The 19,227-nt window shown below is 35.5% G+C and overlaps 1 protein-coding gene across 1 annotated transcript in view; it reads right to left on the bottom strand.

The window, feature by feature from the left end:
* WDR27 (WD repeat domain 27) overlaps window positions 1-19,227 on the bottom strand; it is a 223,416-nt gene that overhangs the window by 174,637 nt on the left and 29,552 nt on the right. The window contains exons 14-16 of the mRNA XM_078155033.1: window positions 17,760-17,837; window positions 15,606-15,703; window positions 11,522-11,611 (exon numbers count right to left, since the gene is read on the bottom strand). Of these exons, the coding sequence (XP_078011159.1) occupies window positions 11,522-11,611; window positions 15,606-15,703; window positions 17,760-17,837 (266 nt within the window). The remainder of the gene's footprint in view (window positions 1-11,521; window positions 11,612-15,605; window positions 15,704-17,759; window positions 17,838-19,227) is intronic.

Raw genomic sequence — 19,227 nt, 5'->3', positions numbered from 1 at the left:
AAGTTTTGGTATGTTGTCACATTATTGCCATTCTCTTTGATGAAATTATTCTTTCTATGATTTGTTCGTTGGCCCACTCATTCTTTAGGATCAGATTATTTAGTTTCCAATTAGTTTTTATCCTATCTTTCCTTGGCCCCTTATTACAAGTAAGCTTTTTTGTATCATGATATGAAAATGATGCACTTAATATTTCTGCCTTTCTGCATTTGATCATGTTTTTATGCCCTACTACATGGGTCAATTTTGGGGTAGGTACCACTAAGAAAAATCCCCCCCCTTTTCTTTCCCCTTCCCCTCCTACTTCCCTATGGGGTAAGATATATTTCTATACACAACTGAGTGTGTATGTTATTCCCTCTTTGAACCAAATCTGATGACAGTAAGGTTCAAACAATGCTCACTCTCTCCTTTCCTTCTACTGTAACAGGTCTTTCATTCCTCTTCATGTGACATAATATACCTCAATCTGACTCCCCCTTTCCTCTTCTCCCAGCATAATTTTTTTTACCCTCAATTTTTTATCATCACATCAGAGTCAACTTATACCCAAACTCTCTGTCTAAGCATACTCCTTCTAACTGCCCTAATAGAGATACAGCTCTTAAGAGCTATAAGTATCATCACCCATACAGGGATGTAACAGTTTAACCTTATTGAATAACTCGAGTTTTTTTTCTTTCCTGTTTACCTTTTTATGCTTCTTTTAAGTCTTGTATCTGAACAACAAAATTCTTCTGTTCAGCTCTGGTCTTTTCATCAAGAAAGTTTGAAAGTCCCCTATTTTATTGAATGTCCATTTTTTCCCCTGAAAGATTCCGCTCAATTTTGCTAGGTAATAGATTCTTGGTTGTAATCCAAACTCTTTTGCCTTCTGGAATATCATATTCTAAGTCCTCCGCTCCTTCAATGTAGAGGCTGCTAAGTCCTGTGTAATTCTGACTGTGGCTCCTTGATATTTGAATTGCTTTTCTGGCTACTTTCAGTATTTTCTCCTTGACCTGATAGTTCTGGAACGTGGCTACACTATTCCTTGGAGTTCTCATTTTTGGATCTCTTTCAGGAGGTGATCAGCAGATTCTTTCAGTGACTATTTTGCCCTCTGGTTCTAGGATATCAGGGAAGTTTTCCTTGATAATTTCTTGAAAGATGCTGTCCAGGCTCTTTTTTTGATCACAGCTTTCAGGTAGTTCAATAATTTTTTAATTATCTCACCTGTATCTATTTTCCAAGTCAGCTGTTTTTCCAATTTGCATTTTTTTTTATTCTTTTGATTTTGTTTGACTGATTCTTGACATCTCATAGAGTCATTAGATTCCACTTACCCAATCTTAATTTTTAAGGAATTATTTTCTTCAGTTAGCTTTTGTGCTTCCTTTTCCATTTGGCTAATTCTTCTTTTAAATTCAGTGGGGTGTTTTTTTTCCACTTGGCCAGTTCTATTTTTTAAGGAATTGTTTTCTTCAGTCAATTGAGCATGGTAGTGCAGGAACCTTATTCTCATCAGAACTTGGTTAAAGAGGGGAAAATATATGCATCTAGTACAGTATAAAAGTCTTCTTAACTTACAGAGAAATAGGAGGACAATGGGGATAGAATAAGGGGAGACTCTAAGAAGGGTATGTGGATTAGGAAAGCAGTGGTCAGAAGTAAATTAGAATTCTGAGGAGGGATATGGTGAGAAGAGAGAGAGAGAGAGAAGGATAAACAGTAAGGAAAAATAGGATAGAGAGAAATATACAACTAGTAATTATAACTTTGAATGTGAATGGGATGAAATCACCCATAAAATGGAAAAAGCAGAATGGATTAAAAAAAATAGAACCCAACAACACATTGTTTATAAGAAACACATTTGAAAAATGAGATATACATATAGAGCAAAAATAAAGTGCTGGAACAGAATTTATTATGCTGCAGCTGACATTAAAAAAAAGCAATCACAATCTCAAACTTAAATAGACTTAAGAGAGATAAGCAAGGAAACTACATTATGTTAAAGGTACCATAAATAATGAAGTGATATCAATTCTACACATATATGCACCAAATGCTATAGCATCCAAATTTTTAAAGAAAAAGGTAAATGAATTAGAGGTAGAAACATACAGAAAAACTATCAACCTTCCCCTCTCAGAGCCAGATAAACATAACCAAAAAGTAAATAAGAAGTCAAGAAGATGAATAAAATCGTAGATTAGAGAGATATGATAGACATCTGGAGAGAATTAAATGGGAATAGAAGAGAATATATATTTTTCTGAATGGTACATAGCATCTTTACAAAAATTGACCATATATTAGGGTATAAAAACTTTATAGTTAAGTGTAGAAAAGCAGAAACATTAAATGTATACTTTTAAGATCATAATGCAATAAAAATTACATTTAATAAAGGTCCATGGAAACACAAGTTAAAAATTAATTGGATATTAAATAACATAATCTTAAAGAATGAGTGAATTAAAAAACAAGTCATAGAAACAATAAATAATTTTATTAAAGCAAATTATAGTGAGATAACATATCAAAACTTATGGGATGCAGCAAAAGTAGTAACCAGAGGAAAATTTATATCTCTAAATGCTTAAATCAATAAAATAGAGAAAGAATAGATCAATGAATTGGGTGTGAAATTTTTAAAAACTAGAAAAAGAACAAATTAAAAATCCCCAAATAAATGCCAAATAAATGAAAATTTAAAAATATTAATAAAAGTGATTACAAGAAAACTATTCTATTAATAAAACTAATAGCTGGCTTTATGGGGAAAAAACAATAAATAAATAAACTATTGGCTAGTATGATTTAAAAAGAGAGAGAAGAAAACCAAATCACTACTATCAAAAATGAAAAAGGTGACTATACCACTAATGAAGAGGAAATTAACGCAATTATTAGGAGTCATTTTGTCTAGTTATATGCCAATAAACAACAATTTAAGTGAAATAGAAGAATACTTACAAAAATATAAACTGCCCAAATTAACAGAAAAGGAAATAGAATATCTAATTAAACCTATTTTAGAAAAAAGAAATTGAACAGACCATAAATGAGCTTCCTAAGAAAAAAGTATCCAGACCAAATGAATTTACAAGTGAATTCTACCAAGTTTAAAGATCAACTAATCCTAATACTAAATAATTTGAAACAACAGGCAAAGAAGGAGGCCTACAAAACTCCTTTTATGAAACAAATATGGTGCTGATAGCTAAATGAGGAAGAGCAAAACCAGCAAAAATTATAGACCAATTTCATTAATGAATATGGATGCAAAAATACTAAAGAAAATTCTAGCTAGAAGATTACAATATATCACAAAGATTATACATTATGACCAAGAGAGATTTATATCAGAAATGCAGGGCTGGTTCAATATAAAGAAAATCATTAACATAATTGATTATATCAATAATAAAACCAATAAAAATAATATGATTATATCAATAGATGTAGAAAAAAACTTTTGACAAAATATAATACTCATTCCTATTTTTTAAAAAAAGTACTTGAAAGCATAGGTATAAATAGATGTTTTCCTTAAAATGATAAGAAGCATCTACCTAAAACTATCAGCAAGTATTATTTATAACAGGGATAAACTAGAAGCCTTCCCAATAAGATTAGGAGTGAAACAAGGATGGCCATTATCACCAATATTATTCAATATTGTACTAGAAATGCTAGCAATAGCAATAAGAGAAGAAAAAGAAATTGAAGGAATCAGAATGGGCAATGTGGTAACAAAATTATCTCTTTTTTGCAGACAATATTATGGTATACTTGGAAAATCCTAGAGATTCAAACTAAAAAGGTAATGAAAAAATTAATAATTTTAGCAAAGTACTAGGATACAAAATAAAGTTGCATAAATCATCAGCCTTTTTATATATCACCAACAAAGCCCTGTAAGAAGAGATAGTAAGAGATATTTCACTTAAAATAGCTATAGACAATATAAAATATCTGACAGTATACCTACCAAAATAAACTCAGGAACAATATGAACATTTTTTACACAAATAAAGTCAGATTTAAATAATTGGAGAAATATTAATTGTTCATGCGTAGGCTGAGCCAACATAATAAAAATCAGAGTTCTACCTAAACTAATCTACTTATTCCATTCCATTCCAATTAAATTACCAAAAAGAAATTTTAGACTAGAAACAATAACAGCAAAATTCATTTGGAAGAACAAAAGGTCAAGAATATCAATGGATTTTTTTTAATGTAAAGGAAAGTAGTCTAGCAGTACCAGGTCTTAAACTGTATTATAAGGTGGTAATTATCAAAACTATCTGGTACTGACTAAATAATAGAATTGTGGATCAGTGGAACAGAGTAGACATACAACACACAGCAGTAAATGATTATAGTAACCTATAGGCAAACAAGATTAAGTGACTTGCCCAGGGTCACACAGTTAGTAAGTATCTGAGGCCAGATTTGAAGTCATGAAGATGAGTCTTCCTGACTTCAGAACCAGCAGCCTATCTACCATACCATCTGGCTGCCTTTTTTTTTTTTAAGCATTGATTCTATAAATAATGTTGGAGGACCTGGTCTAGAGGGTTCTAACACAAGAATTACTGCAAGCTCATTTTTATTTTATCTCAAGGTAAGACCGGGTCACAATTTCCATGGCCCTCAAAGATGTTTCGTCAATGACTTGGCCCTCTAACCCAGTGCTGCCGCGAGCTTCCAGGACTCTACTTTGCAAAAAGATCTAATGCTTGTTTATTGAGGTAGCTTAGGCTCCCTTTCAACCTCTGTTGTGACAACTGTCCTAGAGAAGTTAAACTTTTCTCATAAATGACAACAGGCAAAAAAAATGCCTTGCTTTTTATTTATGTCCCATTTTTTAGAGTCAACAGATTGTCTAAATGTGATGTAAAAGCTGTTATAATTATATGAATGTCTTCTTATCATCTTACCTCCTTTTCTAATTTGGTGCTGATTTTAACCATTGCTCTAACTAGCCTGCACACCAATAAATGACTGATAAATGACTCCCAAGTCATTTCCTATAGACTTTAAAGTCAACCACATCATTGCAATAAGTACTCAACACTTCCAATGCCTTCAAAATAATTAAGGCTATAAAAAATAAAAGGAACATTAATGAATTCCTTGTGCCTGGAGATTCCATATGAGACCGCCACCCACAGTTTAAGAAGTGACGAAGGGGTCTCGAGGGGGAAAAAGTTTAAGAAGGCCCTGAACTAAATAATTACTTCTCTGGGATACTATGGCTAGAGGTCAAGTGGATTAGATGGTCTCTAACAGCCTTCCTCACTCAGAGATTCTATGACACAATATTCTTGGTTTTTTTTCTTTGATAAAATATAGAGTTTGGAGGTTGTTTTTGTTTTTTATTGGGGGGAAGGGGTTATTCCATATTATCTTGATTTGTTAATATTTGGTGAAAGGAAGTTTTAAATTAATGTTAATTTAATTTTTTAAAAAAACTTTTAAAAACAGATTCCAATCTATTTTTCCAATATCTAAATTTAAAATAAATTTTACTCCCCACAGCATCACTTTATAATTAACTAGAGATTCCCTTTGTATCTGCTCTAAGGGGGTTAAAATCTAAATGGCTCTCTTCAAGTCCCAGGTAAAGTTTCATTTTCTGCAAGAAACTTTCCCAGTCCTCCTTAATCTTAGTAGCTTACCTTTGAGATTATCTCATTTATTATATATCTATGTATATATGATATGTACACACACACACACACACACACACACACATATATCTATATAGTTGTTTGCATGTTCTCTCCCTCATTAGACTATGAGTCTCTGCTCTCAAGCAGAGACTGTTTTTGTTTTTTTGTTTGTTTTGGGAAGGAAAGGTTAGCCTTTGTATCCCTAGCACTTAGAATAGTGGTACTTAATAAATGCTTATTGACTGATTAAATGATATTAAATTTAAAAGACATTTAAAATGACATTAAATTAAAAAGAATACATTAAAGAGATTACTTATTTTACTCATGCGTCCTAATGTAACCAATCACATTTTTCAGGAAAATAAAAATCAAAATGGAAAAAGAAGAAATTAGGATCAAGTACATAATTCAGGACATAAAGAGTATTTTTCAGAAAACCTGAAGCTGAAATTAACCTAACTTCAAAATATTTCAAATACCTCTGCTGCCCTCTTGTGTAATTTTCAGGTTATTATTTTGTGAAACTAAAATCGATAGAGCAATCAACAAAATGAACCTATGAAATTGTAAAAACTAAATCATACAAAAACAAAATCATACAAAATTAGCATGGCATAGGAAATGAGACTTCTTAGAAAATAAGGAATCTCATTAGAACAATACTAGAATCACTGGAATTATAGAATATTATTTTTATCTCAACATTAAAGCCTTTATAATTCTTTTAAAGTTATTCTTTCAAAATGTCATTCTAAATATATATATATATATATATATATATATATATATATATATATATATATATATATATATATATATGATGATAAATGAGGGAAATTATTTGGTAAAATTCCTGTTAACTGTTTTTTAAATCTTTTAATGGAAACATGTTGCATTTGGATTTGGTGATATTTGCTTTCTTATATTAAGTTAATTTTGTCTCCTAAGTATCTATTAAGATTTCTGTGCTTCTCAGTTGTTTCATGAATACAGTGGTATGATCCAGCAGCATGAACACTGGCTTGGGACAGAAGGAACCTATATTGAGACAATAAAGTTCCTGTTTTGCTACCAACTATCTAGATGAGTTATTTAATATAATTTTCTATGCCTCAGTTTCTTTAGCTGTTAAATGAAAATATTATTGGCCCTCTACTACGTAAACATAAGGTATCATCTCATGTTCTTTGTCATGCAACTTAATTATGAGCTACTCAAGGGCAAGAAATTATCTTTAACTGTCTTGTATTCCCTTACTCTACCAAGTAGAATGTTCACTGGTTGTCCAATAAACGTTGACTAAAACAAAAATAAATAAATAAATAAATAAATAAGCAAAGCAAAAATGTCCAGGGAGTTTCTGCTGAAGGGACTGTAAAGTAGCACATATCTGCCCTTTCCATTTAATATGTCACGTGGATTGTCATCTATTCCTGAAGTTCCTGGGGATGTTGGTGGCAATCTATAATCAAGGTGCTCCCACCATGCTTCTGAAGCAGCAATTAGGAATTCTCATTTAAAGGATATACAAAAACATAGAGGGAAGGATATATGTTCATTCAACAAAGATTTATTTAGCCCTTGATTTGTGTAAATAAATAATCAAGAAGTGATAAATGCTCAGGAATTACACTCCCAACACCAACTTACACTGGAAGACTGGGTCCCAAGAGAATGGCTACTCTATCTCTCTTACAGTCTAGGAGTAGCCCTGAGCAGTTGGCAGGAATCTTTACTGGTATAAGTTAGAAATCCCACTGGTTTGGTCCTCACTCCCATGACAATCACTTGATAAATCATTCAACCAGACTTAATTAGCTTTTAGAATGTGCGTACACTTACGGACAACACAAAATCCAGTAGACCTGAAAGATGAACAGCTCTTCTTGCAAGAGAATTCAGCAGGTATCACATCCAAATAGTAGCCCTAAGTGAAACAATGCTGGCAACTGAAGGCCAGTTTACCGAAGCTGGAATTGGATACACATTTTTCTGGAGTGGATACGGTGAAGGGGAACATTGTGAAGCTGACACAGGTTTTACAATCAAAACTAATCTAGTCAACAAGCTTGTATGTCTACTAAAAGGAGTGAAGGACAGGATTATGACAATGTAATTGCCTGTTGCAGGAAAGCTCCACGCCACCATCATCAGTGTGTTTGCTCCCACCATGACAAACCCCAAGGAGATCAAAGAACAATTTTATGAATGCTTGGAGACCCTCATCATCAGTGTGCTGAAAGAGGACAAGCTTATAATTCTGAATGACTTTAATGCTAGAGTAGGCTCAGACTACAGACATGACAGGGACTCCTTGAAAGTAACAGAGTCAGAAAAAGCAACAGCAATGGTCACTTACTACCTAAGACCTGTACATCTCATGACCTTTTCATCACCAACTGTCTTCCATTTTCCTAAAAACAATAAACTTTGTGGATGCACCTTCACAGCAAACATTGGCATTTAACAAACTATATCATTGTAAGGAGAAGAGACAGACGGGATGTGAATGACAAAGATGATATGGGGTACGGAGTGCTGTACTGATCACAGACTTATCTTCACATTCAACAAAAGCAACAACCCCAAGGCAAGAGATTACAGGACACTTAATGTCAACAGATTAAAGTGGCTTCTACAACCATGAACAGTTAGTTGCTAACTTGGAGGGAATAAGCCAACACATAGTTGGCAGCTGTGGAGCAGGAAAGGAGTGGGCAGCTTTCACAGATTTGGTGTTCAGCACTGCATTTACTCATCTGTGTCAGAACCCTCACAAACATCAATATTGGTTTGACAAAAATGATGAAGAAATTCAGAAACTGCATTTAACTCCATCAAAAGTAAAGTACAAGAGAAGCTTAGAGAGATGCAAAATTCTAGTCTCAGTAAGAAGGCAGATGAAATTCAATTTTATGCTGATAGTAACGATCCAAAGCACTTTTATGATACCCTGAAAGCTATTTATGGGCCAAAGACCTATGGTACACCTCAGTTACTCAGTGCTGATGGAGCCACATTGATTAGTGATTAAGAACATGATCCTGGAGTATGAACCAATTACTTCTACAGTGTTCTCAACAGACCATCATCAATTGATGCCGAAGCCATTGACCATACACCTCAGGTTGAAGTGTATCCCTCTCTAGACAAACTTCCAACTGAAGAAGAGAATCTGAATGCCATTAGGCTCCTCTTGTGTGGCAAAGCACCTGGTGCTAATTCTATTTCAGCTGAGATTTATGAGGGAGGGGGTCCATTGCTCATACAAAAGCTGATTGAAATTTTCCATGTTATATGGTAAAAAGACATTATACTCCAGGAGTTCAAGCATGCCTCCATTGTCCATTTTTATAAAAGTAAAAGAAATAGATTGCCCTATGACAATCACAGGGAGGGGGAGGGGAGAACAGGAAGAGAGAGGAGGGTTGTCTCGCTCTTCCTCATTGCCAGCAAGATTCTTGCCAGAGTCTTCTCTAATAGGCTAATCTCTCACCTGGAAGACAGTCATCTACCTGAGAGCCAGTGTGGCTTCAGAGAGAGTTAAAGAATGGTTGATATGGTGTTTGCTACCCAACAACTCCAGGAAAAATGCCAGAATCAGAACAGAGGTCTGTATACAATGTTTGTCAATCTGACCAAAGTCTTTGAAACAGTCAGTCATGAAGGCTTGTGGAAAATTATGAGAAAATTTGGTTGCCCAGAGAAATTCATCGGTATTATACATCAGTTTCATGATAGCATGCCTGCCCAGATTCTGGATAATGGACAACACTCTTGCACTTTCCCAGTCACCAATGGAGTAAAACAAAGCTATGTGCTTCCTCTCATGCTTTTTAGCATGATGTTTCCAGCAATGTAGTCAGACATCTTCTATAAGGATGAAAATGGCATCAAGGTCAGCTACCACACCAGAAAATTATTCAACTTGAAAAGACTGTAAGCCAAGACTAAAGTAGAGGGAGAGTTGGGGCATGATTTTTTATTTGCAGTTGGTTGCGCACTCAGTGCAGCTTCTAAGGCTGCATTGTAACAAAGTATGGACTGATTTTCTATTGCTTGTGCTAATTTTGGCCTAACAATTAACACTAAGAAAACACAGGTTCTCCACCAGCCACCACACCACTCATATATGGAACCATTGGTTACAGCAAATAGAGAAATTTTGAATACTGTGGATAAGTTCATTTACCTTGGTAGTATACTTTCCAGAAATGTACACATAGATGATGAGGTTGACACACACATTGCCAGAGCTAGCTCAGTGTTTAGGAGTCTCTGAAGGAAGGTGGGGGAGGGAAGAGGTATTACGCTGCCTACCAAACTGAAGGTCTACAGAGCCACTGTGCTGACCTCATTGTTGTAGGTCTACGAAACCTGGACAGTATACCAGCAACATGTCAGAAAACTGAATTGCTTCCATTTAAGTTGTTTAGGAAGATTCTGAAGATTACCTGGCAAGATAAGGTACCAGACACTGAGGTCCTTTCTCAGCTAAACTGCCAAGCATTCAAACTCCACTGCAGAGAGCGTGACTCCGATGGGCTGGCCACATTGTTTGAATGCCAAACGTACACTTGCCTAAAAGACTACTTTACAGAGGACTCACACAAGGCAAGAGCTCACACAGAGGTCAGATGAAGCGATACAAGGTCACTCTCAAGGTTTCTCTGAAGTACTTTGGAATCAATTGCATAACACCGGCCCAGGACCACCCAGCATGACGTGCCCACATCAAAGAAAGAGCTGTGCAAAAGAAACATGAGATGTTCAGGTTTAGAGACATCGACATCTCCACCCCAAATGTTCACACGGACTATTTGTGCCCAACCTGTAGTGGAGCCTTCCAAGTTCTTATTGGTCTGATCAGGCACAGTCTGATATGCTGCATTCCAACACAGTGATGTCATTTCAGTCTTCTTGGAGAACAAAGGATAACAATCAATCATATACTAAGATGGTGTAGTAAGAGCAGTTGGTATGAAATATCCACCCAAAAAGGTCTGTGCCACACTCTTTCATTTATACATATGAGTGAAAATATTCCCAAGACTAGAGAGCACATGAAACTCACAGCTCTTTAAAGTCCTTTTGTATTAAGAATAAGGCAAATTTCATAACAATAACCCTAAGCTATAAAGGAAACCTTAACTTATTCATTCACCATTTGATCTTGTAGGAAATAGTGAGCCACTGAAGTTTATTGAATAGGAGAGTAACATAGTACAAAACTATTAATTTTTGTATTACAAAATCACAAACTAGAAGCAGCATAATGTTCCTTTGATTATGAATGTAAAATTATTCTGATAAAAATAAAGAATCCTATTAAATTAAATAAAATGTTCTATTAAAAATCAATTTTGAAATACCTTCATACTAGGAGAAAACATGTTAATTATTTTAATTAGGAAATGATAAAAAAAATAAGTATTTTTATATCTAACACAAAATTTTTCTTTAAAAATTTTTGGAGAGTCATCAGGATAACCAAAGACATACATATTTAATACTGAATGTTTGTCCTTTCAGTTATGAATAAACATGTCCATCATGGTTGACTATAATGGACTACCAAGGAAAAGACATTTTTAACTGAAAACAAGATGATATGCTCAATGTATGCCAAGTCAGCTTACTGGACTAAACAGCTTCACAATTTAGAGTTTTACATTACAAAATGTTAACCCAAAATGACTATGTATGTCAGTAAACCTCATCATTCCACTCACCAGCTCAAGCACCATTTACAGAGGGGAGTAAATCTGGTACTTACAAATTAATATATAAAACTGGACTGAAACCCATACTTAAATTCATAAAATATAGAATTAAGAGACATTTACCTTGAAAAACAGTTGGTACTCTAGTAAGACTGGAATTGAAAACTAGCAATGAATGGTCAGCTAAACCACAAGCCAAATGGAGTCCATCTCCTATTAAAAAAAAGTTCCAAGTCACATCTGATGCAATATAACCAGTGTCCATTACGAAAATTGACTATTCAGATGTAAAATTTACTTGCTAGGGTAATTTTTACTTATTTTAAAAAAGCACATTTCAAACAGTGATGGTTTTAATATATTTTTCCAAAAAAAGACTAAAAGAGTCATGCATTCTTTTTGCTGAGCAAATATATTTGCCCAGATACTAAGCTTCTTGATATTCAAAGCTAAGAACCAAGAGTATAGATCAAGTATTCCAGTTCATACACACACGCACACACACAAACTTAAAGTTGACTACATACAAAACAGGTATATTTTCCTGAAGAATATATCACATAGCCCAAATCTTCAGGGTGGGGGGCAGCTTTGGATAAACTGATTTAAATAATAAAAGAGTTTTGATTCTTTGGGGAGAGGGGCAGTAGAAGAGAGGACCATGGAAATATATGTAATAGTAATTTACCTCCACTGGCTTTATTCCTGATTACCAACTTTTTCTACCATGCCCCAGAAGCATCCTCACCCCCAAAGTTAACTTCACCCCTGTCCTTCTCACCCTGGAAATGTTTGGACTCTGTGTTCCTTTCCTCTAACTGGCTGTTTCTTTGCAAAAACTACATTTTAAGAAAGCACCCAGGCTAGTCATGACTTCTTTTGTCTTCATGCTCCACTTCTCTGGGGATTTTCTCTACCAGCCCACAGCCCAGTTTTTATGTGTTGTCCTCCCCTACTAGAATGTAAGCTCATTGAGGGCAGGGCTGTCTTTCTGCTTGTGTTTGTATTTCCACTGTTTAGCAGAGTGCCTGGCACATGGCAAATGATAAATGCTTGTAAACTTGAATCAAAATATTTAAACTATAACTAATAGTTGGATGAATTTCTTTCAAGCCAAGGATGGGGACAAGGAACATGCCAACATATGGTCTGAGGTGCATGCAAATAGTTTCGAGAATGGAATCCAATTCTCATTCCTGGGAATGTTCAAATAGACGGTATGCTCCACAGAACTGAATTTTTTGCAAACTACATCTTAGTTATTCCAATAACAATTAAAATCAATAAAGACAGGAATCAACAAAGAGGGGAATCTACTTTGGGAATGAAATATAAAATACCTTTTGGGAATTTTTTGAATAGTGGCTGCTGGAGATGGGCAGGTATTTTAAAATCAGCAGGGAAATGCTTCAGCAAAAACAAACTATGAGGATTCATCTCCAAAAAACAGATAATTCTTCTGAGTTAAAATTAAATTTCAGACTACCAATCGTCAATTTTCCTCCCTCATCGACTAGAGTAATTAAACTAATTAGACTAAGTCAACTAATTAAAGCTTCTCACAGAAATCTAGCGGCCTTATTTTCCTGAGTCCTGTGATCATAGCATCCTTCTCTCACCAATAGTTTTTTTTTTCCCCACAATGAAAAAAAAAAGTATGTGTGAGAAAGGAACATAAGCAGAGAGAAGCTACATTTTGTTAGTCTTGAGTATGGGACTGCAGGGTCAGGACTAGAAGTAGATAACAATCAAATTATCTAAAAGTATAGAATTGTTTGTCAAATGCCATATTCAAAGTTTTTCATCTTGTAGCTGAAATGGATGAAATGACTTCTCAAACCCCCTGTTTCCTTTTATAGTTAAGAAACATAACAATATTGAGAATCACTTTTTAATAAAACTGAATCTTAGCGAATGAGATTCTAAGTTTAGCAGGATATTACTGCTAATATGACTGTTTCCAGAGAAAGTTCTTTTTGGATAAAATTCTGCTCTAATTCATTCCAACAGTAACATGATTATGAGAATTAACAAGGTTCTCACATGGTAAGGTACTTCAAAGGACAGGGAGAATACTGAACTGGCCACGCTTGGTAGCTCTCTGTGGTGCGAAGAACACCACACTAAGAGTCATTCAACCTGGGCTCAAGGTCCAACTCTCCCACAACTCTTGTTGTATGGCCTACAACAAGTCATTTCACTTTCTGGGGTCTCAGTTTCCTCACCTATAAAAGAAAGAGCTTAGACTAGGTGTTTCCTAAGGTTCCTTCCAACACCACCAATCTATGAATAGATAAAGCCTAATTCCTAAATCAAAATGAAAAAGTTCTCCATTTCTTGAGAGGTCCCATTCATACTTCATTCTTGGTTCAATTCATTAGCTGACTTGGGTAAGTTGTACAATGGATAAGTGGCATAGTGGATAGAGCTCTAGGCCTAGAGTCAGAAAGACCTGAGTTCAAATTTGGCCTCAGACACTTACTAACTGCATGATCCTGATTTAACCTCTGTCTGCCTCAGTTTCTTCAATGCTGAAATGAGGATAATAATAGCACCTCCTTCACAGAACTACTGTGTGAAACTTGAATGAGATGATATTTGTAAAGGCACCAACAGTGCCCGGTACATAGTAGGTGCTTAATAAAGGCTTATTTCCTCCCTTCTCTCCTTGACTTCTCCACCTCCTTACAAGTCACTTTCCTGCCCTGAACCTCCATTCTGAAGTACTCTCCTGACTAGTGACTCTCTAGAGCCCAGACCACTATTTTTTGAGGGGCCCCAGAAAACTTTACTCTAGTGCTGGCTTCACCCAGCCTCTGGACTTGTTGACCTCCTCATCAGTAACTCTGCCATACTTCCTTTACAGCTTCTTTTTATGCATAGTCTGCCTCCATTAAAACGTAGGCTACGTAAAGAGAAGGACAAGCTCATATGCTTATGCTTGTGCCCTCTGTGCTTAGCACAGCGATAGACACATAGTGAGCACTTGAGAAACATTTTGTCCATCTGTCTATACCAAAGGTTTTAATTACAGGCAGCCAAGTAAAAATTGGGGTTTTGTTTTCATCTAATTATCTCTCGATGACACTGTGCTGGATACATCAGGTCTTTGAAATATCACAGAGATGCCTAAAAGAGGAGTTTGGCCTGATAAAACATATAGAAAAGACCATGGAGATAAAGAATGCCTGTCACCTAGATTAGGACATGTAGTTGGATGGACAACTTAAAGTGTTTGTCCATAAGCATGCGTGTGGGGGTATGCATGTACTTATATACATATATGCATACATACATACATATATATATATATGCATACATACATATATATATACACACACACACCCATACATGTAAATGTGTACATATCTGCATGTTTATTGTGTGAATGCATAAATATGTATACATATGGGTACATGAGTATGTTTATATGTGTATACATACATGTATACATATATACATATACATATATACATACATGTATACATATATACATATACATATACACACATACATACATATAAACAATATAAATGGAAAATAATTTGGGTCCAAAATAGAACATGAGGAAATCAGGTTAGACTGCCTTCAGGAACTAGAAAGCTCATTAATGACACTAAGTTCTCCAGAAAAAAAGGGCCCAATTTAATTCCAATTTAGTGACAGTATTCTTCTAGTGTTAAGGTATGTTGGCAAGACATGAAATACAACAGACTCCAAAGAACTGAAAATGAATATCACCTAGAGGGCAATAAAGAGGTGGATGATGGGTAGAAGGAGGCTCCAACCTACACCAATAAGGAACTTCAAAGATGAACGAGAGTCAAAGACGTCATCATGGAAAAGAATATGGACGGGTCACATGGTGAGAACAAGGGATGGCAAGCTGACAGCCAGAAGGTTGGTATTCTTACAACGTCAGAGGAAAGAGAGCAAGGAGGACCTCAAGAACATTGCTGGAAGCCACCTCACAGGACAGACAGCCAGGGATGGACTGTGATCTGCATCCCTGGGAGAAAGGGCATCCAAATCAGCGAGATCACAGATCCATTTGAATGCTGAGTTTTTAATTATTCAAACAACGCATGTTGTACCTCACGTTTGGAAATCTTCTTAACTGCATACATTTTTAAATGTAGGTTTATTTAAAATAATCTTATTACTAAAACAAAGTAAAACCTAAAATCTTATCTTTAATTATACACACCTGAATACTGAAGGCAGCAAATAGCAGTTAATGTGTGGCTTACAGATAGATGCCTGCTAAGCTTGGTGGGCAGCAGATTCTCCAAGGGATAATTTTTACTTTATGGGATAATAGAAACAATGAGTCACACAAAAATTAAATCAAACGAGTAGGATACAAGAAAGAAGCTAGACTCTAATTTCTCTGTAGACTCAGTTTGAAACCAAAACCATAACATAACTCTGAAAATACATTATTCATTTAAAATCTGCATACATAATTTTCAACAACATGAAAATAACTGGCGTAAGAATGCAAAAATTACCCTGCTTCATGCAAATTGATGAAGATACTGACCTGATGATTTTCTTCGTTCTCAGTAGCCATAAAGAATGGCTATTATTTATTGTTTAATAGTTGCTAGTGTAAATGAGATGAATAAGTTTCCTTGATCAAAGTGGGAAGTTTTCCTAAAACTCCTGGCAACAGAGTGTGAAGGAGTTTCCTTAATAGCATATTAGAGCATACACTATTGTTAGCTGCTAATCATATTGATGTCCTTAGTCAACCTGATGGAATTATAGAGTGTTGGTAATTGTATTAAGATAATTGATGGAGCACAGGAAAACTTTAATGACTGGCTGAGAGGTTCAGTCACCCCTACATAATAAGCAAGTTAGCCCCACTATGAGACAATCAAGAGGAGTCAAGTTGAGGAGGGAACCGGAGACTCAGCTCTGGAGCAAAGACTTAGCTTCTGATGACTCAAACCCTTTGCAGAGTGCAACTGGGTAGCGAGATACTGTCTCTCTCTCCTCCCCATCCCCAAATCAGCAATGGTGCATTGTGGAAGAAGTGCATGTCTTTAGCAGACATGTGCTTACAAAAAGCCTAAGAGGGGAATTCAAGAATGTAGCTTTCTGAACCCCAACCTTCTGGGTGTAGAGAGTTCACAGAGAAAATGGGGCTGTTGGTATGGGGATCTTGCTTAGAAGATAGGAGCCCTCAGAGCTGAGATTCCAAGTGAATAAACACTGGTCCTAATGGCAATGGTTCTAGTTCTTTTCTAAAAGCCTAGAAATGCTCTAAGTAGGAATTTCAGCTGAGTCTGTCTCTTTCCACCTATTTCTTAGTACCCCCTTCCTTTATGCAAACCACAAAAGCTCATACTCTCTAGTCCTCAAAACCCCACCCCTCCATGATCACCAACTATCCCTCCCCAGGGAATGATCTCATTGATCTCCGAAAGCTATGGAAGGGTCTACATTCATACCATCAGCACCTGTTCGAGTGGTTTGCACTAGTAGGCACTGAATGAATTCTTAGTTAACCTGCATTAAGCTGAACTGAATTTAATCAATAGATAATAGGGAGCCAATGAAAGGTTTTGAATTAAATCAAATGGAATCAAACAGGAAGAAACTGAAAGTAGCAAGATAGGTGTAAGACGGAAGGGGGCAGCTAGGTGGTGCAGAGCACGAGCCCTAAAGTCAGGAGGACCTGAGTTCATATCTGACCTCAGACACTCGATACTAGCTGTGTGACCCTGAGCAAGTCACTCAATCCCAACTGCCTCACCAAAAAGCAAATAAAAAAAAAAAGAGGGGGGTTTCAGTCATCCAGACAGATGTGCTTGGGTGGTGGCAATAGCAACAGAAAGAAGGATATATCAAGAGATATCAGAAAGGTAAAAGTGACTATATTTTATGTGTAATTTGATGCGAAAAGACAGAAGTCTCCTGACCCCTCATTTTGTTTCCTTTTCACTATACTAAAAGTGAGGTATTCATTTTAAATACCATACTAATAAATGACCACTTAAAATTATTACTTGGAATGATGCATACATTAATGCTCTGATCAATAATCATTTAAAGCAGTTTATTATGAATGTTGTGATAAAATACTTTAATCATATTTCTGGACACATAAATTTCTACATTTCATGATATACTAAGAACAAACACCACATTTGACATTTAGAAAAATTTTTTAAAACCTTTATATCAGTGAAAAGAGATCTGAAATTTCACTCAAAATAGATGGTTAGCATATACTTTACAAGGAAATGGAACTTTCCATAAAACAAAATTTTGAAGAGAATAAAATAAAAACATTTTAGAAGTTTCACATTTTATATTTAAGTTTTTTAATTGCACTAACGGTATTACATACCATTTATAATGACTCTTTGATTCTGAGGATCTTTCACCATTTGTCTTTATGTTGGTCTTTGGTGAAAACATAGTTCCTCTGTTGGAAAGAATACCTTCAAATGTTACTTTAAAAACATGGATTGCATATACAATTCACTACAACACTGAGAAAAGTCAAATGTCCATTTGCTACACTCATTCCAATATTATTAATGAAGCAAAAACTTCGAATTGGTCATGCAATGAGAGTACAAGTTAAAATTCTTTCCAGCAGAACATGATAGTGGGAGGCCACAACTATATTTTGCTTTTGTCTTTGTATCAGTGCCTTGAACAAAGAAGGTGACTAATAAATGTTTAGGTGAATTAAATTTATACCTACTTAAAATGGCACATCTAGTCACTGTAACTTCTAGCTCATTATTGGCTCATAATTTCAATTATGTGTCTACACATTCGCAAAAACTCTGATTTGCTGCAATTTTCAGATAGAAACAAGGACTTCCCCAGTGAGCTAACTCTTTCTAAAAATGCAAATCAGCACCTTCTTTGTGACTTCTATTCTTGGAGATACCTAGAGCACCCAGAAGTTAAGATACTTGTCTAAAGTCACAGAGACAATAGGTGCCAGAGGCAGGACTTGAATTCAGGTCTTCTCTTGGCTTGAAGACCAGCTGTCACCTGTGCCTCTTTCACTGGATTTGTTGCTAGAATATTGTGACTTATTTTGGGAAAATGCCAGTAAATAATAGTCATACCTCCCCCCCATAAAAAAGATGAATTAATTATCCTTTTAATTTGTAGAGATTATGCAAGAGTATGCAAAAGAATAAAAAGAAAGAAAATAATGTATTGTCAAAAGACATAGTAGCATAGTGACATAGCAAAGCCAGCCTTAAAACCAGGAAGTTCCAAATCTACGTCCAGCCTCTTGGACAGCCTCGCTGTTTGACTCTGCGCAGATTACTTAACCTCTCAATGCTTTAAGTAACACTCTTAAGTTCCAGAAAAGGTACTGATCTGCACTGATAGAAGCAGCTTCCTCACAGCAGCAGTCTGTGCCAAGGAAATCACAGGCCCAGTCTCTTTTCCCAGAATGCTAAATGTAACTTTCAGTTATTTTAAACTCAAGACTTTTCTTTGAAGCATTCCTATGAATATTAATGTTAATGATACAATGATTCAATATGCGGATATTCACTTTACCTAGCTGCTCAAAAACACATCTAAAATGCAAAATGAGATAAAAATGTTTATTTTAATCTCAAATAGTGTTCTTAATTGTTTTTGCATTTGTACATTCTACATCTAAAAGTATATCCAATCATAATGTTCCATACTTGCCAAGACCCCTTCTTTGCTGTGTGTCAATAAAGAGGGTCCCTTTCTTCTCACTGGGACCGCTGGCTTTACTGAGGTTACCAGTCTGACCCACTTTGTTAACAGTTATATGCATCAGTGTTAATAAAGTGATTTTGCTGAGTCTG

This window comes from Phascolarctos cinereus, unplaced genomic scaffold (genome assembly GCF_003287225.1).
Source record: "Phascolarctos cinereus isolate Bilbo 61053 unplaced genomic scaffold, phaCin_HiC Scaffold_5;HRSCAF=322, whole genome shotgun sequence".
Classification (NCBI taxonomy): domain Eukaryota; kingdom Metazoa; phylum Chordata; class Mammalia; order Diprotodontia; family Phascolarctidae; genus Phascolarctos; species Phascolarctos cinereus.
The sequence above is the reverse complement of the archived record's forward strand: the minus strand, read 5'-3'. Positions and strand labels throughout refer to the sequence as shown.